At 44.6% G+C, this 26646-nt stretch overlaps 1 protein-coding gene across 5 annotated transcripts in view; it reads left to right on the forward strand.

Annotated features, from left to right (window-relative positions):
* Positions 1 to 26646, forward strand: part of CBLB (Cbl proto-oncogene B) — a 163714-nt gene that overhangs the window by 69069 nt on the left and 67999 nt on the right. For all 5 annotated transcript variants that reach the window (XM_083174230.1, XM_083174228.1, XM_083174231.1 and 2 more), the window contains exons 3-6: positions 5712 to 5858; positions 8141 to 8297; positions 15436 to 15557; positions 15687 to 15824. In XM_083174230.1, coding sequence (XP_083030356.1) covers positions 5712 to 5858; positions 8141 to 8297; positions 15436 to 15557; positions 15687 to 15824 — 564 coding nt within the window. The remainder of the gene's footprint in view (positions 1 to 5711; positions 5859 to 8140; positions 8298 to 15435; positions 15558 to 15686; positions 15825 to 26646) is intronic.

The raw sequence follows: 26646 nt of genomic DNA on the forward strand, positions 1-26646 counted from the left end.
GATGCGATGCGATATCGCATCGCATCGCATACGATGCGATGCGATGCGATGACCCGATTTTTCCATAGGATTCAATGTTAAAATGGACTGAGTCCATTTTAACATGGAATTCAATGGGAAAAAGGGGTCCTTTTCATACCCCTACTATCCAAGTGGGCATGGAGTTGGATATAAACCTGTGGCGAGCGTAGCGAGCCACCGAGCCCGAAGCGTGGCGAGCGAAGCGAGCCCCGCGAGGGGACGGTATTCTGTGTCCCCTCGCGGGGCTCGCTACGCTCGCCACGCTTCGGGCTCGGTGGCTCGCTACGCTCGCCACAGGTTTATATCCAACTCCATGCCCACTTGGATAGTAGGGGTATGAAAAGGACCCCTTTTTCCCATTGAATTCCATGTTAAAATGGACTCAGTCCATTTTAACATTGAATCCTATGGAAAAATCGGGTCCATCGCATCGCATCGCATCGCATGCGATTTGGTCGGGTGCGATGCGATGCGATGGACCCGATTTCAAAATCGGCAGCCCAGTTACTACATAAGTACCCTGCCCTGTTATGTGCTTATTTCATTACAAAACTGTAAGCTATTTCAGTCTTTTCTGTGAAGGCTTTGAACTAGATTTGGCTAAAGGTGGCCATACACACGCAGATTTATCTGCAGATCTGTCTGGTTGGAACAAAAACATGGTTATGGATGAGAGCAAATGAACGTTGACTATTTGCTTGGAAATGCTGGGAAACAGACAAACTGTCACTCATCCATAACCATGTTTTTGTTCCAACCAGCCAGATCTGAAGATAAATCTTACTAATGTATGGGCACCTTAAGATTGACGTCAGGGCTCTCTGCAGGCCGTTTACATGTCTTCATACAAAATGCTGAAAATCATATTTTGTTGCATCTCTTTGTACATGTTGACAATGTCATGCTAAAACAGTAAATGTCCTTCCTTAAACTTTTCCACAAAGGCCAGTATCCAATAAGCTGTGGTAGCTTGCAGTGGATTTTTGACTCACCGGGGCTATCCATTTATCCCTGCCCAACGGTAATTATTGGGGGTAGCCAATCCAAGCCACTGAAAGCCATTACCTCTTTAGGCCCCCATACACTATGTGACTTCTACGAATGGAGAAGTTGCAAATGATTGGACCAGTTTGAGTGGTTACCTGTGGAGTACCCCAGGGATCTATACTTGGACCAGTGCTTTTTTATATTTTTATTGGTGACATTGCAATTGAAATTGAAGGTAAATAAAGGAGGGTATTCAATGTGGGGTCAAGACTGTCAAACTGACTCGACAACCGTGACCCTGTCCCGTTCAAAATCACAAGTTCCGTCTGCTGCGGGTCGAGAAGGGGGCGTGTCCGGCAATAGTTGAGCTGCGGCCGGGAGCTTGACAATTCCCATCCGTTCTCGGCAGAACGAGCCCAACTGCTTGTGCAGTCAGATCCGTTCTGTGAGATCCCCTGTTGAGGAAGACCGCATTAAATTGGGCCCAGCGACCCCCCCCCCCCCCCCGGAGTGGCACGCCAGTGATTGAATATCCCCCTATGTCTTTTTGCAGATGACACAAGGGTAGACACACCAGGAGGGGTAAAACAAATGATTGATAATCTAGGTAGATTAGAAGAATGGTCAAGAGCATGACCACTACATTTTATTGCAAAATGCAAAATCATGCACTTGAGTCTCAAAAATCAGAAGACTAAATATAATCTAAATGGCAGTATAATGGAAACTACTGAGTAGGAGAGGGATCTAGGTGTCACTGTTTCAGGCAACCTAAATGCAGGTAGTCAAAGTAACATAGCAACGAAGAAGACAAGTCAGATGCTTGGTTGCATAGGAAGAGGAATTAGCAGTAGAATGAAAGAAGTAATAATGCCACTGTATAGGTCACTGGTACGACCTCATCTAGAGTACTGTGTTCAGTTCTGAAGACCATATCTCCAGAGGGATATCAATACATTAGAGACTGTACAAACAATGGCAACTAAAATGGTGCATGGACTACAATACAAAACTTACCCGGAAAGAATAAAAGATCTTAATATGTATAGTTTAGAGCAGAGAAGGGAAAGGGGGGACATGATAGAAACTTTCAAATATATCAAGGGTTTTAACAAAGTACAGGTGGGAGACATTATTCACAGGAAGAGGAACAACAGAACACGAGGACATGCACTGAAACTAGAGGGAGGAAGATTCAGGGGAAATTTGAGGAAATATTACTTCACAGAAAGGGTATAAGTGGAATAGCCTCCCATCAGAGGTGGTAGAGGCAAATACAGTAGAGCAATTTAAATATGCTTGGTATAGGCATATTGATATCCTTACAAAGAAATAAGGATCAAATATGGTTTGAGGTAACATGATGGGCCAAGTGGTTATTATCTGCCGTCAAATTCTATTGTCTCCCTTGACTCGCGCAGCAGCTTCCCGGGTGGCAGGATTGGATACAATACACTGTGGGGGTTATTCTGGTTGATTCCCAAAGCTGCTAAATTGCAGCCTTGTGAGTCCACCAAACCCCCGCCTTGCGAACGGTGGCCTGGCCGCCACCCATTCTCCAGGGCATTTCCTCGCAGGGCCTGTGAATGGATGTTATACAGTAACATCCATTCGCAGGCTAGTGGGATCCACACACATTGGTCTCGCCATCGACCCACCCCCCCCCCCCCGCCAGCACACTTGGGTGCGTGTACCTAGCGAACACCCTGTTTGCTGTGGCCGCATGCAGCCATCATATGCGGGATGCAGTCATTTGGTCTACAGCATGATGGTCAGCAGTCATTAGGTCGACATGGGTCTAGGTCGAAAGGTCATTAGTTCCACCGGTCGTTACTTCGACAGGCCATTAGTCTGACATTGTCTAGGTCGACAGTCAAAAGGTCGACATGGGGGTTTTTCACTGTGTTTTGAGCCGACATGTGCCAACAGGCGGCATTTCATGCTCTACCATCCACTAGGGCGTGGTGGGTGAATAAAATAGTGTGCCCGACGCATTGTGTCCATGTCGACTGTGTTGACATTCAGGTAAAAAACCTGAAAAACCCCATGTCGACCTTTTGACTGACCTAAACATTGTCAAACTAATGACCCTTCGACCTAGAACCATGTCAATTTAGACCCATGTCAACCTTTTCCCATGTCGACCTAATAGTGTCGACCATCATGCTGTAGACCAAATGATCTAAGCCCGTCATATGCACATGCGCAGAAATGACCCTACACATATGCCTATGCACACCATTGGATCCTCTGCGAATATTCTGGTCCGTGCAAACGGACCAGAATAAAGCGCCGTATGCGGTCCTTTTGCATATGATGTATCATGTGCAATCCTTGCAAGGGATTCGATAAATCTTTATGGCAGCCCTTGCGAACTCTGGCTCCTCAAGGAGGAGAAACGGTGGTTTTAAAACTAACCAAGTAGGATAGAGCTTAGTTGGAGTTTACTCTTTTTAAAAAGGCACCATTTCCCATGGGCCATCCAGTGTGATAACCAGTTGAACTACCATTTGTTAGCTCCATGTTAGCAATTTTGTTTTCTTTATTGGTTAGGATGGCACTTCACTTTCACGCAGAGTGTTATAAAGGGACAAATACATGGGGCAACTTCAGTCCCATGCAAAGCGACGTAGGTTAGCACAGATCACTCAGCACACATGCGATGTATGCTGTGCGGACCAGCTTTCTTTGGTGAAAACACTGGTGATCTAACTAGATTTATACTGCATGCGGGACCGCAAATCGCTATCTCTCGGGGGTATGCGCACAGAGAGATATGTGCTTAATTTCTAAGCCATCGTCAGATCACTTAGAAATTCACCCTATAAGGGATGTTACAGTACATTATGCCTTACTTTCAAGATATCTTTTGGTACTCTTTACCTAGAAGGGCGCCCGTCGTGGTGATCGCGGGTACATTTATGTCTGGCCGCGACGCGACCGACGCGATGCCCGCGATTTCCCATTGAAACCCATGTTAAACATGGAAATCGCGTCGGTCGCGGCCGGCCATAAATGTACCCGCGATGCCCGCAACGCGATGCTCCCGATTTCCGATAGGAATCAATGTTAAATGGCCCGACCGACGCGATTTTACTGTTAAATGCCTCAATGGACCCGATGTGGCCATAGGAATCAATGTTAAATGGGCTACAGAGCCCAAATAGGCACAATTAACCCTTAAATGTCCCCCCAAATTTTTAACGCCACCCCACGATCCACGCCAACCCGAAGCGTGGCGAGCGCAGCGAGCCCGCGAGGGGCGGCGGTACGCGTCCTCCGACCTTTTCATGCCCTACTATCCACGTCGGCGTGGAGTTGAGAATAGAATAGTGTGGCGAGCGCAGCGAGCCACCGAGCCCGAAGCGTGGCGAGCGGACGCGGATACCTTCACAGGTAAACGCGTCCCCTCGCGGGCTTCACAGGTGTCCGTGGCCACGCGGACACCTGTGAAGCCCGCGAAGGGACGCGTTTACCTGTGAAGGTATCCGCGTCCCCTCGCGGGGCTCGCTGCGCTCGCCACGCTTCGGGCTCGGTGGCTCGCTGCGCTCGCCACACTATTCTATTCTCAACTCCACGCCGACGTGGATAGTAGGGCATGAAAAGGTCGGAGGACGCGTACCGCCGCCCCTCGCGGGCTCGCTGCGCTCGCCACGCTTCGGGTTGGCGTGGATCGTGGGGTGGCGTTAAAAATTTGGGGGGACATTTAAGGGTTAATTGTGCCTATTTGGGCTCTGTAGCCCGTTTAACATTGATTCCTATGGCCAAATCGCGGGCATTGAGGCATTTGACATGAAAATCGCGGTCAATCAGCCTTTTTAACATTGTTCCCTATGGGAAAATCGCGGTCATCGCAGGCAGCAGATTTTTATGTACCCGCGATTTACCCGCGATGACCGCGATTTTACCCCCGACGCCCGCGATTCCAATCGCTGGCGCCCTTCTAGGTAAAGAGTACCGATCTTTTTTTTTTTTTTTTTTTGTCCTGTTCATGCCCAAAAGGGGTTAGCTGTGCAAAATGGCGATATTTGACTAAAGTTCTGGGTGTGATTTGAAAAGTGCCATTTCTTTCTGAAATATTTTTTCTCTTCCACCACAGGGGCTTGGATGAAGAAATGTAGGCTTCTGTAGTAATTTCCATTAAGGCATCACAATTGAATTGCTGCTGGCGGATGACAATTAAACAATTTAATTCTACCCTTGGGCTACGACATGTAGAACACATTCTGATATAACCATTTTATTTATATATTTAAGATTGCAAACCTTCTTACAATTTTCTAAGTTGGTAAAAAGTTTTTCATATATATTTTTTTTTAAATGACAATTTCCTAATAATATTGAAACTTTTGTGTTTTTGGTATGTAAAAACTAGCCGCATGATCCCGCATTTTCAGTATTTTTAAAAATGAAGAAGTTTCTGGTAGAATTCTTTTCCATTTCTGTCTTAGGAGATGTTTGAAGAGAAATAACAAAGGTTTGAAAGTTTCCTTTATTTATTTTCCATGTTACTTGAAATTGTGTGCGACAAAGCTGCAGTAGTTTTGCAATGGATTATAAGCATCCTGTTTTAGAATGAAAGTTCTGGATCTTGAATTAAATCAATAACCCACATACATCTGATAAATCTAGTATTAAGCAATGTACTGTAAGTAGAAATGTGTTGGCGGCAAGGCTGATTTTGGACTTTTCTTTTTTTGCAGGAGAAATCTTACAAAGCTGTCCTTAATATTTAGCCATATGTTGGCAGAAATTAAGGCACTCTTTCCCAATGGGCAGTTTCAGGGAGATACCTTCCGGATCACAAAGGCAGATGCTGCAGAGTTCTGGAGAAAGTTTTTCGGAGAAAAGTAAGTATCTGTAATGTGATAGTAGGTGCTTTGCCAAATGATTGCATTATCCTATAATACATATAGTATTATATGATATTATAGATTTTGTAAGAGAGCATTCATCTGATGGCATATACAAATGATGGTACCAGCAGTCTTGTTCAAAGAAAATAATTCTGCAGTCACTGTGTTTTCCACCGTTATGATTGTGGTTGGTTTTTAAAGCATTAAAGTGTTTCCTGTTTATCAAGATAATACCAATGTTAGATCATTTTCAGTAGAAGGTGATACAAGTAACTTAAGCAATTTGCCTACAGTACAACTATTTGTGGAAGAAGCTTTGTCGTCATCCGCATAACCCACAATGCTTACAAAGATCTGACATCTGAAAGGAACTTTTACTAAGCCACAATACAGTAAAAATGTCATATCATCCCTTGAGCACATATATTCATATACAAATATTCCTATGTCTTAAGCCGTTGTATTTGCAATGCTTTACTTTGTCATTTGATCCAATTTGTAAGCAAAAACTAAATCCACATACATGGCATAATCATTATTCTATGAAGCATTGCTCCCAACTGTCCCCCATTTAGTGGAACAATGCTGCCTTCTAGGCCTGCCCTGAGTGGGGAGGGTAGCGCACACACCACTGCTCTGCATAATAGAGCTGAGGGAGATGGCATCTATTCAGTTACGGGAGAGCCTGGGAGCAGTACCACACAATGACAGGAACAGGTGCCACAAAGCCCCACCCCCTTTTTGGGTCCTGCTCCATGAACCACAAATGTTGGTTACATAACGTATTAAGTACTATGATACACAATACTACTACATTTGCAAAGTCAACTAGGGGAGGCTGGTAGCACTATAGCTATGAGACAGTGTTTGGTGGCCATATAATGCTGCCTAGAAAGCTAAAGGCCAATCAGACATCGAAATTAAGGAGGGACTTTTAGTGTGCTAGTAAATAAAATGATGGGTACTTGTTTAGTTTCACGGCGGCAGCGTGGGTGAGCGCAGGGAGCCCCGCAAGGGGACACAGACCTGGAAGTAGCACGCGGCCATGCTGCCGCCGTGAAACTAAACAAGTACCAAATTATGTATTTTAACCCAGTCAATATTATAGCGGGCACATTGCGATCTGGGAATAGGAAGAGTCGTATTGCACATTCTTTAAAAAAACTAATTTTAGGATATGCCGCCATGTTTATACCAGAGTCCCTTGTTTTCTGGGATTAAAAAATGTATTGGAATAATGAACATAATCCTCACTAAAATGTTCAATTTCAATATTTTTTCTCCTTTTGTTATGCTTTGCCAGACCTTTACAGCAGCTGACTTCAGTTTGTTTCTGGGGCGATCTGCCCTTATTTTTGAATTCAACAAGTGAAAAGCATGCTAAATTGGGTTGAGTGCAGGTGATTGACTCAGCCATTACAGAATATTTCACGTCTTTGCCTTAATACTCATGGATTGTTTTTGCGGGTTTTGAGTCACTGGCTGTACTGTGTAGCACTGTCCAGTCAACTTTGCTTAATTTGTCTGGATCTGATTAGTCCTTCTATCACTTTTAGACTTCAGAATTCATCCAGCTGCTTCTGTCTTCTATCACTTCATCAATACACACTAGTGACCCAGTGCCAATGGAAGCCATGCATGTTTATGCCATCGCACTGCCTTTTCCGTGTTGTACAGATGATGTGGAAAACTTTTACATGTCATTTTTCAAACACTGGGTAAAGGTCCATACACACTGGGTGATTATACCCAGCATGTATGGACAGCGATGACCGCTGTCATTGCTGGGGGGAAAGCCACTCAGTGCATACAATGCCCGGCGCTGTCACCGGAGGGGCGTATGGCTTTGCATAGCGCAGTGCTATCCAAAGCCTTCTTTAAAGCCGCCCATCTGCTGGTAATACCACTGCTGTACATATACTGGGCGGCTTTGAGCGGAATGCTGCTCAAACTTGGTGTTTTGAGAAGCTTTCAGCTCAAAATCGCCCTGTGTGTATGGGCCTTAAGATGTACTAAGCCTTGAAAAGTGGTAAAATGGAGATTGATAAACCTCCATACAATCAGCTCCTACCTGTCATTTTTCAAACCTAGCCTGGGACATGGCAGTTAGGTGCTGGTTGTTTATCACTCTCCGTTTTATCACTTCTCAGGCTTAGTACATCTGGTCACTAGTCTGTAAAATTAGTTTGAAGCTTATTGGTTGGTACTTTATCTCTCAACCAAGATTGATGCATAAATTATTTTTTTTTTATAACATATTTTTTTCTCCTCCACAGAACCATTGTGCCATGGAAAGTTTTCAGACAGTGCCTTCATGAAGTTCATCAAATTACATCTGGATTAGAAGCAATGGCTTTAAAGTCCACCATTGACTTGACTTGCAATGATTACATTTCTGTTTTTGAGTATGATATTTTTACTAGACTATTTCAGGTATGTTGAGATTACTATACTAGATTATGTAGCTTGCATTTAAACCGTTAAATAAATAAAATAATCGGACATCTATGCTTTATACACATTCTGTGGCTGCCTAAATGTAGGCCCATGGTTTTTTTTTTTTTAAATCAGCCACAGGATCTGTGTAAGATAACAATGGTAAATCATACTTAAAATGCACTATGTGATACACAAAATATTTTTTATTTTGCTACTAATAGCAGCTGATGTCGCTGACAGGGCGCATGAGCAGTCGGTGACCGAGCAGGTACACATTTGTTATTGCTGAATAATTTTTACAATTCTTCCACAGCTAGCCATTCTGTAAAGGTGGTGTCCTGTGTTGCAGACCAGAGATTCTGTCATTTCATGGACTGTGCTAGATAAATGGCAGGAACTGATTGGTTGCACCCCCCCTCCCCCCCTAATTCACAGTGTTATGGTCAGAGGTTCAACTACAACCAGGACCCTATTTATATGGAGTTTGTATGTTCTCTATGTGTCTAGTACAGTGGTTCCCAAACTGTGTGCCGTGGCTCCCTGGGGTGCCTCGGGACACATGCAGGGGTGCCGCGGCTTGGTGGTCTAGGACCAACTCAAATTATTAATGGTTAATTATTTATGAGCAAAACCAGTGCTGGTAGCTGGCAATCATAGAATGTGTACCAACAGAAGCAAATCCTGCCCTTTACCACATAACTGCCACTAAGAATCGCATATAAACCCAATCTAAATAAAAAAAAAATTGACCTAGGGGTGCCGTGAAAAAAAGTCTGATTCTCTAGGGTGCCGTGAATCAAAAAAGATTGGGAACCCCTGGTCTAGTATTTACAGTATCAAAGACTTTTTGTATTATGATGTCCAATATATAGAGTATTATATAGCTGTAGTGCAGGCATGTCCAACGTTGGCCCTCCAGATGTTGTGAAACTACACATCCCAGCATGCTTTGCCACAGTTTTGCTATTAGAAAATGCTAAAACTATTGCAAAGCATGTTGGGATGTGTAGTTTCACAACATCTGGAGGGCCAACGTTGGACATGCCTGCTGTAGTGTTTATAAAAAACTAAACCTGCTATGTCCTTTCAATCCTTTGAAGCAGGCTGCCCCGTGTTAGGGAGGGCTTTCTGTAGAGGCTTTCTGGGAGGGCTTTCTGTAGGAAAGCAGACATGGACTGACAGCAGACGTAGCAGTGTGTGGATTGGCTAATGCACAGGGACACGTTTTAATAATGTCACAGTAGCTCAGATAAGTGTACCAGATCCCATTAAGCACTTAACTGGCATGGTCATATGGGATAGAACTGAAGGCCATGTGTTTTTTAACATAGTATAATGGGAACTTGTTTCCTAGCACGGCCACACCGATTTGTATCGGGGTGATCGGGTCGGAAAAATCGCGTCGGTCGCATCGCATGCGATGCGACCGACGCGATTTTTACATTGAATCAAATGTGAATAGGGCCCCTGGGACCCTATTTTACATTGGATTCAATGTAAAGTAGTCCCCAGACCCCAAATTTTACCCCCTCAACGGCACCCCACGATTGGCGCCAACCCGAAGCGTGGCGAGCGCAGCGGTGCGCGTCCTCCGACCTTTTCATACCGCTACTATCAACGTCGGCGTGGAGTCGAGAATATAAAGTGTGGCGAGCGCAGCGAGCCACCGAGCCCGAAGCGTGGCGAGCGCAGCGAGCCCCGCAAGGGGACGCGTATAACTTCACAGGTATACGCGGCCCCTCGCGGGGGCTCGCTGCGCTCGCCACGATTCGGGCTCGGTGGCTCGCTGCGCTCGCCACACTTTATATTCTCAACTCCACACCGAGGAGGATAGCAGGGGTATGAAAAGGTCGGAGGACGCGCACCGCCGCCCCTCGCGGGCTCGCTGCGCTCGCCACGCTTCGGGTTGGCGTCAATCATGGGGTGACGCTCACAATGGGGTTGCTTAACTTTTTAATGATGACGGGGCCATATACAATGTGAAATGGGTCATATTGGCCCATTTCACATTGTTTGCTATGTAAAATGGACTTATTCAAGTCCATCTCATCTTGTGCCATTATAATGGCACAAGGCCGACGCGATGCTCCCGATTTCAATGTTAAAAATATTTTAACATTGAAGCCTATGGCAAAATCGCGTCCATCGATTGCCGGCAAAATGGACCTGATTTCAAAGTAAATCGGGTCCATCGTGTACCTTAACTTTAAGGAAACAAGTACAGTATAATGCACCTGTTCCTGCTCTTTTTAAAGGGAAATGCATTCTTCAGTTCCCCACTGATATCATGCTGATAACTTGCAGCGCAGAGTGGTGATTGGTCCACCTTTAGACATACTCCACTGCTTTGCGAGATGGGGAAGGGATCATGCCACAATAGGGGTAAGCTATTGCCACTAAGGCATGAAGTGGAAAGGCTGATTTTAAACTAAATGGTTGTTTTAATATGCTGTTACTACAGGCACCGCACTGTGACTTCTTATAAAAAGCCTATTGTAAGGGAATCCCTGGTATTATTCCACATTGTAGTTGCAATGTATACTGCTGCTCATGTAATCAACAGACTTGCGGACAGTGGGATAAACGATTCCTTGTTTGTAGTGTGTGTGTGTGTGTGGGGGGGGGGAGATAAGTCAGGTACGTCTTGATTTTAGCAAAACAGGTAGATATTGAGAAACCTCTTTACTTACTATTAGTGATTTAGTTTAGATCAATTTATAATTTAGATTGTATTGGATTTAAAAGTACACTGCATTATGGATAAAAACAATAAATGAAACATGACAACACACATTAAGCATACGATCCTAATGCAGCTAATGCCTCCGGTATTGTTTCATGTCTGTTAAAGATGAATAAATATTTTAAGTGTTCCATTTACTCCAATAAAGTGAGAATGTGATTTTAAACCATACTAAGGGGGGTATTCAATGTCAGAGGAACGGCTGTCGAGCAAGCGGGACAGCCGTGCCCCTGTCCCGTTCTCGTTTTGCTCGCCTGGAGCTCGGCAGTCGGGATTCAATGTCCCGGCCGCCGAGCGGCGAGAAGGGGGCGTGGCCACGAATTGATGACGAAAATAGACGAGCTCCGGCCAGGAGCTCGCCTATTTCCGGCTTTTCTCGGCAGAACGAGCCCGACAGCTTGTGCTGTCGGGCTCGTTCTGCACAAAACCCCTGTTCAATGCTGTCGGGGAAGACAGCATTGAATAAGGCCCCGCAGCCATCTCCCCCGTCGGGAGATGGCTGCGGGTGAACGACAAAGATTGAATCCCCCCCTAAACATCTTGTTACATACACTCAATTACTTTACATCATTTTTGGGTTTTCATTCACTTTAATTGAGTACATTTATTTTCTTGAACCACTTGAGTGGGCTACTTAATACCATCAGCCTTTTTAATGCCACTACGAGATATTGTTTTGCTACAATCCGAAACCATGCAATTTTGGAATGTGGCGCTAGCTCCATGTGCATTCTTTTTGGAATACACACCCTACAGGCACATTGCTGTATAATCTACATCAGTCTGAGTCACAAAGTGTGACTAAACCAGCTAACTCCTAGTCCTAATTTTGCATATCAGCTGGAGTCAGTTTTTAAGCACTCTCTCTGTACAGTATAACCCAGTGTAACTAAATTGTTGCCACTTATTATTGAACACATATTTTATTGCTGCTGATTAAGTGTTTAGCTGTTTCTACTCGAGCCTTATCTATGCAGAGCCATACTTGCAGGAGAATTTTTAGTTTTTCGTTTAGGTTTCTGAAGTTATTGACTCCTGCGTCTATTCACAGTGGTCCTGATTAATAGTCATTTATGGCAAAATGGTTGTAACTGGCTGTTTTGTATGGGCTGGCTCAACTGTATCTTTTAAGTGATTGCTACTTCCTTAAGTGGATAGATAGAGGTGGTACAGCTGCATAGAAGGGTCTATCTCTGAATTTGGACTAGATCAGCAGTTCTCAAACTGTGGGTCCCGGTCTTCTCAGCTTGGGGTCACGATTCCATGTTGCCAACCATCAGGCTGATGACTTTTCTAATCTCAGTCAGTGATTCAAGGAGTCTGATGAATCTGTTGAAATATCGGTTATGTTAGACTCCTCACATTTTGTGCCTCCACAATGCTGCCATGCCTGTGCTGTCTGCTGTCATGTAATGTGATGACCTTCTGCAGTAACTTGCTGGGGTCCTGTAATTATTCTTATTGTCTGATGGGGTCCCAGAGCAAAATAGTTTGTGGACCCCTGGGCTAGATCATTGCAGTGCTGAATCAGCTGTGCCGGCCTTGTAACTCTATTCAGTCTGCACTAATGTTTGCATTTCCTTGGCAACTAACTAAGCAGACACAAATGATCTTGTCTTTTGTATGTGAATTATTTTAATTTCATATTAATTGTCAGTGATCCTAATGTTATTTATTTCTGAAAATGATTTGGCTTCCAATGCAGATAGACTGATATACCAATTGTTTACTAAAGACATTTAGTACATGAACTATATGTTTTCAGCTGTGAAATTCATGAATCATATTTACTTAGTTTTTTATAGCTATCCTACTGAGTTTTTTTTCTTCTTTATTTAATCTACAAATAAAACAGAAAAGCCTGTGAGAAATTTTTATTTCCTTCCTGGAAATTGATTGTTTTTGCAAAGTGCTGAATTGAGCAGCATCTTCTAAAGTCTGTCTTATTGTTTTTACTTTTGACAGTACACATACCCGACCTCAAAATGCCTACTGCCTTATGCCAGAGTCATTCGCTGTAGATTTATAGACTATGTGGTGCACTGTTTTATGACTTCTCTGATGAACTTCATAATTATGGTTTTATCCGTCTTTTCAAAATATTTTTTCAAATTCACCAGCCGATTCCCGCCCCGTTGTCCAGCAAATGCCACTACTAGTTCCCCGCCCCCTGCCGTATGGACCCTGCTGCTGCACATAGGTGTGTGCCAGCGGTGCTTCACTGTTGGCACACACCTAGGATTGGACCCAACACATCACGGGTCCTAAAAAGCACTCGTGATGTGCCACTGATGGGTCCGATCCAATAAATTGAATGTGCAGCCCGTCTGACCTCCCCACTCCAATCCGAAGTGCACAGGCCCGCACCTCAGGTCGGAGGGGATGTCAAACACATCCGATTTGGGCCGAAATCGGATAAGTATATGGGCACCTTAAGATGCCTTATTTAATTACCATAAACCTATTTATTTATTTATCTTTTGAATTGAAGCCTTCCATTTTTCTTTTAAATTAGGCTGGTGTAGTTGTAGTAGTTGTAGTAGTTAGTAGTTGTTGTTGTACAGCCTGATGCATTTTTGCCACCTTGTAAATGAAGATGGAGAAAAAAAATATTGAAACAAAAAACCTTTTACAGTTTTTTTTTTTTTTTTTTGGGTACGGTAGTATCTAGTGGTCCAGTGTAACCATTTTTTAATTTTTCATTACTTTTGTTATTTATTTCAAATTGTGCTAAGATAAGGTAGTCTAATACAAAACCAGTGTGTAAACTGTGTGCAGTGGTACCCTGGAGGCCTGAGGATACTTTCATGGGTGCCTTGGACTGGCAGTCCAGTACCAATTTCAATTATTTGTGGTTAATTTAATAGACTAAGCCAGTTCTTAAGGCTGCCAATCATAAATATGTGGACAAACCAGCAAATCTTGTCCTTCACCACATAACTTGATCAAAGGATGACATATAAAGACAATTTTGTTAATTTTATCATAAGTAAGAAACCTTTGGCATCGGGTTTTTGTGAAAAAATATTTTGATAAAAAATGTTTGGGAACCACGGTCTTAACCAATCTGTTTTCCTTTCCATATTTTGCTGCTCTTCTAGTATTTTCAGAATACATGTTCTAACACTTTTATACAGTAATACTTTCCTATTTAACCACATTGGTTTCCCTTCAAAAATGTTGTTGCCTGTGAGCTATCATAGAAACATTATATCTCACTTCTGGGTCTCCCATATCAGCCCACTTGTACTCTGTACATCCTTTGTTTTATCTCTAGCTATATGATCGTTAAATGATTTGCATGATTTCACTTGCTTTGTGCCAAAATATGATTTAATCTTCTCTGAGTACTGATAAACCTCCTTTCTTAACACTCTGCTGTTCTCATGTGATTTGTATGTCTTACTCTGCTTTAACTACTTATCAGCCCCTCAAAATGATGGCACAGCAAAACATTAATGTCAGCGCGGATGGCTGCATGCACCCAAATAGAGAAACTGCTCCATCAGGCACCATCTAGTGGCTGCTGACACACAAAACACTTGAATTCCCCCCGAAGATATGAGGAGCACCCTTGCAATGATACAATGTATTGCTGGCATCTATTTTTTGTATGGCGCCCAGTTCCTCAGGGTATTCATTGCTCCCATGAATTAAATGTTGCCCTAAAATTCCTTGTTTTTGTAGCTTTCTTTAAAACAAGGGACTTCAATTAACTAAATGCTACACTGTTGGGATCATTATTCCCTAAATGCCATCTTCGATGCACAATAAAGGCCCATACACACTGGGCGACTTTGAGCTGAAAGCCACTCAAAACAGCCACTTTAAGCCGCCCAGTGTGTATGCCCCAGCGATGAGGTGAGCACTGCTGCGCGCTCCCGCATCATCGCCGGGAAAGCTGCTCATCTGCTGGTAATACCAGCAGATGAGCGGCTTTGAGGGCGGCTTTGCATAGCTCTGCGCTATGCAACGCCGTCCTCCCCCCCTCAGTCAGTGCCGGGCAGGGGGAAAGCCTCTCAGTGTGTATGCACTGAGCGGCTTTCCCCACAGCGGTGAATGTCATCATAGCTGTCCATACACGATGGGCATAGTCGCCCAGTGTGTATGGACCTTAAGACATGTTAAACGAAACAAAATAGATTTTAGTTTTTCTAGAAGTTATTCCAAGGATTCAATAGCACAATAAATAAATCTCTGAACATAACTGAAAACTTATACTTTAAAGATAAATGTGCCATTTTCCAGTTAACTACTGTAGGTATTGAAGCTTTGGCGTTTTGTAAGCTTTTACCTCACAGTAAGTCTTTTCAGAAGCAAGCACTTAAAAGGTTTGCTGTATTGTTAGTCAGTTAATCAACAGCAATTTGTCTCTCTTCTTTTCTTCAGCCCTGGAGCTCTATATTAAGGAACTGGAACTTTTTAGCAGTGACTCACCCTGGTTATATGGCATTTTTAACATATGATGAAGTCAAGGCTCGTTTGCAAAAGTACAGCACTAAACCAGGAAGGTAAGCATTATTACTTTCACTGTGGGCCTGATTTTATTTATTGGTATACTGTATGATAAAAATGGTTATTTTAATGTAAAGTATAATAATATATAAATATTTTTGACCTTTACAACTTTCTTTTTTCAGTTACATTTTTAGATTGAGTTGCACAAGACTGGGACAGTGGGCTATTGGCTATGTGACTGGCGATGGGAATATTCTGCAGACCATACCTCACAACAAACCATTGTTTCAAGCTCTGATTGATGGCAGTCGAGAAGGATTGTAAGTTAAAATAAGTAACCTAAGTAGTCTTATTAAAGTAATTCAGAATACCACAGCATCTGTTTTATACAGTAATACTTTTTTTCCACAAAATTGCAGCTGTGGTCAGTGGCATATATGCAGCCCAGCGATCAGTTTTCAATCCGGCACCAAGAACAGAAATGCACTAAAATAAAAGGGCCGCTGCTCCCACCATTGGCATTCTAACCCAGCCCATTATGTAAATAGCCTTTTATATGAAAGATATTTAGCAAAGTCTTTCACCTCGTGAAAATCTCTTGCTCTTTGGAAAAATGGCTCAGTGTGTACACACTACTTTGGGGAAAGATATATCCATCAGAGATTTTTGGAAGTCTTTTGAAATGAAAATCTTCTAGTGTGTATGGGCCTAGACCATATGACTATACATTGACTAGTTTCATAGGAGTCTGGGTGCGGGCTTAGAAGATGTGAGAAGCCTTATGCTGAGTCCCGGGTCCCGCACGGTGCCTGCAATACACACAGCACTTCCAATCCTTGAGGAAATCTGTCATCACAGATATTGCATACATCATATCATATATGTTTGTAGTGTTTTCACCCTATACTATGTGGTCCATGCTGCAGCCCAGGCGATGCAGCTGCCGCTGGCTGTAAGGACCGCATATCCTAGTAGGCTTTTTAAAGCACCTGGGAAAATTGTTGCCAAAATGTAGTTTAATTCAGTAGCTTGTATATCCACATGTCTGTATTGCTATCACCAGACAGACATGATTCTAATCAGATACAGCAGGCACATGTGACTGAATCAGGTCATAGTCATGATCACATCATGTCTATGATCACACTTGTATATAGTTGAAAGCACAGGTTTTGTCCTCTTTATTATTTGCACCATGTTGGAGCTAGTGGTGGATGGATTAGAGGTGGCAGCCAGATCATGATAGGTGGTAAAAGAAGACTTAAAGGGCAGTATTCAATTGTTTTTCACCAGCATTTCAGCTAGTTATACATGGGATTAGTGAGCCGAAATGTGCGAATGCGTTGCTCAACCATAAAGAGCACGATATACACAATAAAAATACATCAATTGAATATTGCCCTATTGCCAGTCATTTTCGTCAGGAGACCGGGCACAATATAACAATTGAATACCACCCGAAGAGTCTGAGTAAATTTACTAAAGTTTTTCTAAAAATGAAGAGGTGATGTTTCCCATAGCAACAAATCACATTCTGTCGATCATTTCTCTATGTCTATCATGTTTTAGGGTACAATAATCTGATTGGTTGCTATGGACAACATCCCTTTTGCTTCTAGAAGCTTTCATATATTTATCCCCAGGGGTCACAACAGGGAGTTTGTTGGCCAAACCTTAAAAAGTTGACCATACATACGATACATCGTATGTGGTCAGTTTGCATACAATAGATGATGTGCGATCCCCGCAAGTGCTGCGGGAAATTATATTTCTATAGTGTAGCCCTTGCAATCCCCGATCCGATGTGCCCGGGACTGCGCATCAGAATCAGAGCTGAAACACATGCAATTTTACACTTTTTTTCTTCCATTTTCTCGGCCCAATCCATCGTAATTGGATGAAAAGGGCCCAGATCGCACTAGTGCAGGGGTCATCAAACTATTTTGCTCTGGGACCCCATCAGACAATAAAAATAATTACAGGACCCCAGCAAGTTACTGCAAAAGGTAATCACATCACATGTGTAGTCAGCAGACGGCACATACATGGCAGCATTGTGGAGGCACAAAATGATGGGAGGAGTCTAACATAACAAACAACTCAACAGATTTATCAGACTCCTTGCATCACTGACTGAGACTAGAAATGTAATCAGCCTGATGGTCAGCAACATGGAGTCGCGACCCCATGCTGAGAAGGTTATGACCCACTTTGGGGTCAGGACCCACAGTTTTAGCACCGCTGCACTAGTGAATAGCAATCTATACATCCACCATTGTCTTATTCTGTGCTGCCTGAAGTGGAGGTACACATTTGGGTAGTGGACTTATAAGTGCAATACTGCATATTCTAAACCTAGATGTTGAAATAACAAAAATGCACTCAGCATTTAATATGCAATGGATCATTTTAAATTTGATCTTTTGTATGCAACTTCGACTGCTGCCTGTTCTTTTATGTTGATTGTTCCTCACAAAAAAAATAATGGGTCTAGTAGAAGGAGTTTGAATTGGCAAATTTACTTAGCAGTTTAGCTACCGTTGCTTGGTACAAAAGCTAAATATAATAGTGTTTATTGAAGATAACTCCTCTTAAAATCTTTTGAGAATGCGTGCAAGATAACCGTTTATCATAAATAATGTGTCCATTTCCTGTTTGGGAGCTGACAATATCATATACAGTGATAGGATTGTCACAATGGCAGCAACAATTTTAAAGGTTTTATCACAGCCTGAAATAAATTTCACTTTGCTTTAGAAGTGTTAGAACTGTGGCTACCTGGGACTGCTGCAGTCAGTAAACAAAATGATCAGAGAATGTAGCCAATGTTATAAATTTCTTTCCATTTATTTGTAGACGTTGCTTTAAACAATGCTTTTGCTTTCAAGTAGGTTTGCACAATAGTATTTTTATTGTTTGAGGCTTTTTGAATTCCATAAAACTTAAAGCTACATTACAAAAAAGGCAGCCACAAAAGGCATTCCTTTATAGCTGTGCAATCCTTTTGTAATGTGGCACATTGTAAAATTAGCTGTCGATCCCTCCCGACAGCCATGATCCAGGCCCATTACGTTTTGCCCGACAGCAAATCGGCAGGCGGGATTCAATGTCCCGCCTGCCGATCAGTGAAAAGTGGCTGTATCTGCGGAAATGGCTGTGGATTGTCGATCTGCGACCGGGATCGCGACAATCCACGGCCGTTATTGGCAGAACAGGCCCGGCAGCTTCTAAAGTTGGGCTCACTCTGCCGTGATCCCTATTCAATGCTGTCAGTAAAGAAAAGTAAAATAAAAACCCTGTAGGTATTGCTGTAATGGGATCCAGTAATTAATAACATCCAATATTACAACATCAGTAGATCTGATCAGGATCAATGCATTATACCTCCAAGTCTGTCTGTTATTACCCAGTTGGTTTTATCTTTGTTTTCAATTGTAAACTGCAATGGAATCTGCTGCGCTATATAAGAAACTATAGTACTTGTGTAGTTTCACGGCGCCAGCATGGCGCCATGCGTCTGAGTCCCCTTGCAGGGCTCGCTTCGCTCGCCCACGCTGCGGGCTCAGTGGCTCGCTACGCTCGCCATGCTATCTAAAATCAATTCCATGCCAACATGGATAGTGGGGGTATGAACTATCCATGTTGGCATGGAGTTAAGTTAGTTTATTTTAGATAGTTGTGGCGAGCGTAGAACCCGAAAGTAGCATGGCGCCGTGAAACTACACAAGTACCGAAACTATAAATAAATAAATTTATATTGTGAACTAAATACATTTTGACTAGTAGAGGGTTGCATCACATCAAGAGATTAATGGCCTTATTTTGGTTCATTCTTTCTGACAAAATCCTTCTTAGATGGACAAAACCATGTGCACTGCACGGGGGGCAGATGTAACATGTGCAGGGAGAATTAGATTTGGGTGAGTAATTTTGTTTCTGTGCAGGGAAAATACCGACTGCTTTATTTTTACACTGCAATATTGATCTCACTTTGAAGTAAAACCCCACCCAAATCTAATTCTCTCTGCACAAGTAACATCTGCCCCACCTGCAGTGCACATGGTTTTGCCCATCTAAGAAGGATTTTGTCAGAAAGAATGCGGCTGCCATACGAGTTCAGCACACTCTCTCCCTCAACCGGCTAACTAATTATGCGCAAGATCTCCTGCACAGTGTTAATACCACTTACCCCCATAATGACACCCCCCCCCCCCCCATGTTCTTTCTGACCTGAAACACAATGGTTGACTGTAATACTCTTTTTCAAAGTGATCCTGAAGTCCAACCTGGCTAACCCGGGCTTTCGGACCTGTGCCCGTTCACTGCACAGATAGGCCCTTATTCAGAACTGATCGCAGTACAAATTTGTTCTCAAAATGCACAAAACCATGTGCACTGCAGGAGGGCAGCCGGACACTTGGCTGTGCAATTTTGATTAAGCTGCCGTAAACACAGTGTAATTTGCCACAGCTGGGGATGGGCAAGATGTAGATAGTTATTTCAGGTGGCTACCTACATGACTCCACTTAGTCAAAATTGCCCTGATTGCAGCCAGTGTGGACCCCCTTTAGGCTATTACAGGTCAGTTTCAATCATATGTGGCCAGAACAGCATCATCATATTGCAAGACCTGCCTGCACCGATGATTTTCCGCAAGCAACCCTCCAAACCTTCATTTGCAGTCCGCCTAATTAGTCTCCTTTTAGACTATTTTGCTTCCAGTACAAATACTACAAAATGTACCCCGCACCCACACCCCCTCCCAATAGATATTGTATAAATAAAATGTTTGCACTGAAAAACGTGGCCTTTCCTTTCTGCAGGGGGCATGGCCTCACCGCAGTGTCCTTGGAGGAAAATTCTACCACAATAGTGTCCCTTTCACCATATTATGCTCTGAGACCATTTTATGACCCACACAGTAATGGACCTTGCACTGTATTACGCCCCACATTGTAATATCCCTTGCACCATATTATTCTTTAAGTAATGCTTAGTAACACCATATTATGCCTCACATAGTAATGCCCCTTACAATTATGCCACACTACCTTATCATTGTAAGGGATTTCATGTTGTAAGTGTTGTGGTCCTGGAGCTGTTGCGTTGTTGGCACCTATTTACTTTAGCATAATTTTGCATTTGGTAAATGTCTTCCCAAAATGGAAACTTTCTCCTTCATCCTATGGGGACACTGAAGTACTATGCTGGGGATAGTGTGGTGTTATGGAGGAGTTGGCACTTTAAGAACTTGAAGTGTGGTGTGGCTCCTCCCCCTCTATCCCCCCCTCAGACTCCAGTCTTAGTTTAGTGCCTGGAGGAGTAGGATCCCTGGGCAAGAGGCTCCCGCAATGGGCGTCTCCTCCAGCTTAAAGATCCTCAGCGCGGCAAACGCTGCCTCTCTGCCCACGCTGCCTTCCTCTGCTTGCTGTGCCTCATCGGACTCTTCTGCTACAGGACTGCAAGGCGCTTCACCCAGACTGGACAGACTGTGTCACTGCGCTGGGTGAGTGAAGGGGTTCTCCTTTTAGGAGTCCCCGCTTGGAGTGTTCAGGTGGGCCTAATTCGGGGAAGGTGAGCTCCTCTCCCCCTATTGTATTTCTCATTTGCTGCTGGGTTTACACTGCTATCTGTGTGTGTGTGTTAGCGTGTGCTGAGTGGAAGTGTTTGTACTGTTTTGCATTATGGCAGCAAAAGCTTCTAGCTCTAAGGCTTCTCAGAAGCTGTTCACTTGCACTCAGTGTAACCAGCAATTTACACAGCATGTGAAAGGTGTGTCACTGTGTAAGGATTGCTATAGAGGAGGGGCTGTTCATCAGCCAGCTGCTCTCTTTAATGCTGAAGGGGTAACAAGTGTGTTAGCTACCTTAGCTTCTGAGCTGGCAGCGTCCCGTAGGGACAGGGAGATTTTGCACTCTCATCTGTCTACTATGTCTTCTGCTGAGCCTTCATGGGCCAGAGATTTGATTAGGTCAGTGGATTCGCTGGTACAATCCACCGTTATGCCTCCACAGGCCAATGTTCCTCCTCCACCTAAAAAAAGGGGTGCCCCTTTGCTTTTGAGGATTGACACTTCAGATGAGGAAGAGGTTAATCCTTTAGAGGAGGGGGAGTGTCAGGCACTGGATGATACCTTTGCTCCTGTGGATGAGGAGCAAGGGGTTCAGGATGAGGCTCAAGGCTTAGAGGCCTTGATTCAGGCTATTAAGGTGACCCTTAATGTTGCTGAGCAAGAATCACCTGCTCCGGTTTCTATTTTTGGCCGTCCAGTTAAGGCTACGGTAACGTTTCCTGAGTCCATAGAGTTGGAGAAGCCTCTGTTGGATATTTGGAAAGCACCGGAGAAAAAGTTTCAGTTATCCAGGCGCTTTAAGGCGTCTTATCCCTTTGCTCCTGAAGCCAGGGCGAAATGGGAGAACCCGCCGTTAGCGGACGCCTCTGTCTCTAAGCTTTCAAAGAAAGCAGCTCTTCCCATCCCGGGAGCGGTGGCCCTGAAGGAGGCTCCAGATAGGCGTTTGGAGGCGGGGCTTAAGCATATCTTTTCTACGGCAGGTGTCTCTTTGCGTCCCATTTTTGTTATCTCCTGGGTCAGTAGGGCCATGGAGAAATGAGCAGAGGATTTGTCCAAGGGCTTGGAGGAGCAGAGGCCTCCTGAGGAGTTAGCTCAGTTGGCTGATCAAATGCGGGAATCCGCGGCCTACATAGGAGAGGCTGCCAGGGATTCGGCTTCGCTGGTTGCGAGAATTTCGGCTCTGTCAATTACAGCCAGACGGTCTTTGTGGCTCAAGTCCTGGCAGGCGGAGGCGGATATAAAGAAAGCAGTAGAGGCTCTTCCCTTTACGGGGGATGTTCTCTTTGGGCCAGAGCTGGATAGGTTGATTGCTCAGACGACAGGGGGGAAATCTACCTTCCTCCCTTCTTCGGCACCTCCTCCTAAAAAACCTTACCAGGGACCGGCTTTTCGTTCCTTTCGAGGTGCGCCAAAATTTAGGGGTAAATCTAGAGGTTCCTTTACCTCGTCCCGTGGTAGAGGTAGGGGCTTTGGCGGTGCTACCTCCTCCGCAAATCCTGGCTCCCGTCGTGCAGACACCAAGCAGCCAGAAAAGCCTGCGGCATGACGCCCTTCCCTCCTACCTGGGGGATCCCAGAGTAGGAGCGCGGCTTCTGGATTTCCGGCAGGCCTGGGAAAAGTCCTGCAAGGACAAGTGGGTTCTCTCAGTGGTATCTCGGGGATACAAACTAGAATTTGCCGGTTCTCCTTCCCAACAGTTTTTCACAATGGGTTTTCCGCATGCGGAAAAAGACTCTCAGTTGCTGCTTCAAGCAGTTCAGCGGTTGCTATCAGCCGGGGTGGTAATGGCCGTCCCGACCGATCAACGCAAGGAAGGGTTTTATTCCCCTCTTTTCCTGGTTCCAAAACCAGACGGGTCGGTAAGGCCGATCTTAAATTTAAAAAAGTTGAACGAGTACATTATGTACCACAGGTTCAAAATGGAGTCGCTACGCTCGGTAGTGGCAGGTCTGGAACCGGGGGAATATTTGGCATCCTTGGACATCAAGGATGCCTATCTGCATGTTCCCATTTACGACTTGCACCAGAGGTTCCTTCGGTTCGCAATCAAAGACCAGCATTTTCAATTTCGGGCACTGCCCTTTGGCCTGTCATCGGCGCCTCGCCTGTTCACCAAAGTAATGGCGGTCATGGTGGCTTTTCTCCACACACTAGGAGTCAAGATTGTTCCGTACCTGGACGATCTATTGATCAAAGCCTGTTCCAAAGGTCAGCTGGAACAGGCGCTTCACCTGACTTGTCAAACTTTGATTCAGCATGGCTGGATTCTAAATTATGGGAAATCCCAGATGGTTCCCTCCCAAAGGATTTTATTTCTTGGATTGATTCTGGACACAGAAGTACAGAGGGTGTTCCTTCCCTTGGAGAAAATTTCCTCGCTTCAAGACTTGGTGAGGCAGGTTCTTCGTCCTCGGAGGGTGTCAGTGCACCTTTGCATTCGGCTGTTAGGCAAGATGGTCGCCTCCTTCGAGGCTCTGCCTTTCGGCCGGTTCCACTCCAGGACTTTTCAACTCGATCTGCTGAGACAGTGGTCGGGTTCGCATGTCCACATGCACAGGACGGTAATTCTATCACCCTGCAGTCGTCTGTCTCTTCACTGGTGGCTCCAGACTACCAATCTTTTGGAGGGGCGTCGGTTCGGAGTCTGGGAGTGGACTATCATCACGACGGATGCCAGCCTGAGGGGCTGGGGGGCGGTTGTGATGGGACGTCACTTTCAGGGCCGTTGGTCCCCACAGGAATCAAGTCTTCCAATAAATATTCTGGAAATTCGAGCGATCCGCTTGGCGCTACTCAACGCGGACTTGTTCATCAGAGGGAAGCCGATCCGAATTCAGTCGGACAATGCCACCGCTGTGGCATATATCAACAGACAGGGTGGAACGCGCAGTCGGACGGCTATGCAGGAGGTACGCCCGATCCTACAGTGGGCAGAGAGGAATTCTCTGGCTTTCTCGGCAGTGTTCATTCCAGGGGTGGACAATTGGGAAGCGGACTACTTAAGTCGCCAGGATGTGCACCCAGGAGAGTGGGCCCTACATCCGGATGTGTTTGGCCAGATTGTCCTTCATTGGGGGTTACCCCAAATAGACATGATGGCATCCAAGCGGAATTGCAAAGTGGCTCAGTATTGTTCCAGGTCACGAGACCCGGAGGCGGTGGCGACGGATGCTCTGACCGCAGAGTGGAATTACCAGCTAATCTATGTGTTCCCCCCGTTACCCTTGATTCAGTTGGTACTCAAACGGATCAAGCGCGAGAAGGCCACAGTGATTTTCATAGCTCCAAATTGGCCTCGTCGGCCTTGGTTTGCCGATCTTCAGGGGCTCCTGATAGATCAACCCTTGCAACTGCCTCAAAGAGAAGATCTGTTGCAACAGGGACCATTCGTCTACCAAGGGTTACGGCAGCTGCGTTTGACGGCGTGGCTGTTGAGGCCGAGCTGCTGAGTAGACGTGGGGTACCTAAGGAGGTCATTCCCACAATGATGAGAGCCAGGAAGGAGGTTACTTCCCTGCATTATTACAGAATTTGGAAGGCTTATGTGTCGTGGTGCGAACGACACAAGTGCCCTACAGCTGTTTTTTGTTTGGCCTGATTGTTGAGGTTTCTGCAATCAGGTTTTGAGGCGGGTCTTCGTTTAGGGTCCCTTAAGGTTCAGGTGTCCGCTTTGTCGGTATTTTTTCATCGGCGCCTAGCTTTGATGCCGGAAATTCAAACATTCTTGAATGGGGTTCTCAGGCTGCAGCCTCCGGTAAGACCTCCGGAGGAACCTTGGGATCTTCCCTTGGTGCTGGGTTATCTCAGGTCTGTGGTGTTTAAACCTTTAGAATCTATTGATTTACCTGGAAGACGGTGCTCCTGCTGGCCTTGGCATCGGCTCGACGAGTGTCTGACCTCAGTGCTCTCTCATGTCGTTCACCGTATTTGATTTTCCACGCAGATAGGGCGGAACTCCGGACTCGGTTAGATTACCTGCCAAAGGTGGTGACTGCTTATCATCTTAACCAGCCAATCGTGGTTCCGGCCTTGACAGGAGAGTTCACTTCATTGGATGTGGTCCGAACTTTGCAGGTTTATGTGGACAGAACCAGGGATCTCAGGAAGTCGGATTCTCTGTTTGTCCTATACTGTTCTGCGAAGCGTGGTTGGCCGGCTACCAAGCAAACTTGGTGGATTTGCCTGACCATTAAACAAGCTTATGTTCAGGCCTCCCGGCCTCTGCCTGCTAGAGTTTCGGCTCATTCCACCCGTTCGGTGGGACCTTCTTGGGCGGCGGCCAGAGGGGTGTCTCTTTCTCAGGTATGTAGGGCAGCCACTTGGTCTGGGCCCAATACCTTTATTAAGTTTTATAGGTTTGACACCTTTGCGGCCTCCTCTACTAGGTTTGGCCGCGCGGTGCTTCAGGATGCCCAGCGCCTTCCCGCCCGTGGGGATGGCTTTGGGATGTCCCCAGCGTAGTACTTCAGTGTCCCCATAGGATGAAGGAGAAAATAGGAATTTGGTACTCACCGATAATTCCCTTTCTCCGAATCCGTAGGGGACACTGAACGCCCTCCCGGCACTGGTCTTCTGGTAAAGGAGGGGTTTTTACAGGTCGCATGTGGCCAGTATGTGTTGCATGCGATGATCTGTATGTGAGTTCTTTTGACTTATGTTTGTTTCGGTGTCTTGTTTTTATTCTCTCTCTCTCTCTCTGTCAGAGGTTTCCTGGTCTCTTTTCTCCTCTCGGGCACAGTAACTAAGACTGGAGTCTGAGGGGGGGATCGAGGGGGATGATCCACACCACACTTCAAGTTCTTAAAGTGCCAACTCCTCCATAACACCACACTATCCCCAGCGTAGTACTTCAGTGTCCCCTATGGATTCGGAGAAAGGGAATTATCGGTGAGTACCAAATTCCTATTATCTCCTCTAGCTTCATTCAGATGCTTCAGGTGGGACATTTTCAACAATATTCTATGCGGATGGCTAGACCGCATGAAAAACTGTCTGAAACTGCCCTGCCTCCAACTACATCCTGCTTTGTCAGATTTGTTTGTAATGCCTTGTAAATCTTTGATGTCTGCTAATATGTGTTATTTTATAAAAAATGGGTGTTTATTTGAGTACATGTATAGTTATTATTGAGATAAAGGTATTTTCATTTTGGCCATCCATTGCATCCTCATGTGTATAAGTTGCTTGTATATGACCTAGAATCACACCTCAGGACTAAAAACAATGGTCAAGACTCAAGATTCAAAGTATCACTGTATAATGACTTACAACACGAATGATCATAAACAGCGATTCGTTTGATTACAATCTCTTACGGTCTCTTATAAATCATGAACATTTAGCAGAGAATGTTCTCCTATGTTAGGCATGAAACAGATTCAACACAATAATATATAATAGTTCCCAACATGTGCTAAAAGAAACTGATTTTTTTTTTTTTTTTTAACTAGAATCACACTTTTCTTAATTCAGTCATTTTATAATTTATTGGTAAAGTTTGAAGTATAAAATATTTATTGAATGTAATAAATGAATAAAAGATGCAATGTGCACCACCAATTCTGTTTCTA

The sequence above is a fragment of the Crinia signifera genome, chromosome 2 (genome assembly GCF_055691185.1).
Source record: "Crinia signifera chromosome 2, ASM5569118v1, whole genome shotgun sequence".
In the NCBI taxonomy this organism is placed as follows: Eukaryota; Metazoa; Chordata; class Amphibia; order Anura; family Myobatrachidae; genus Crinia; species Crinia signifera.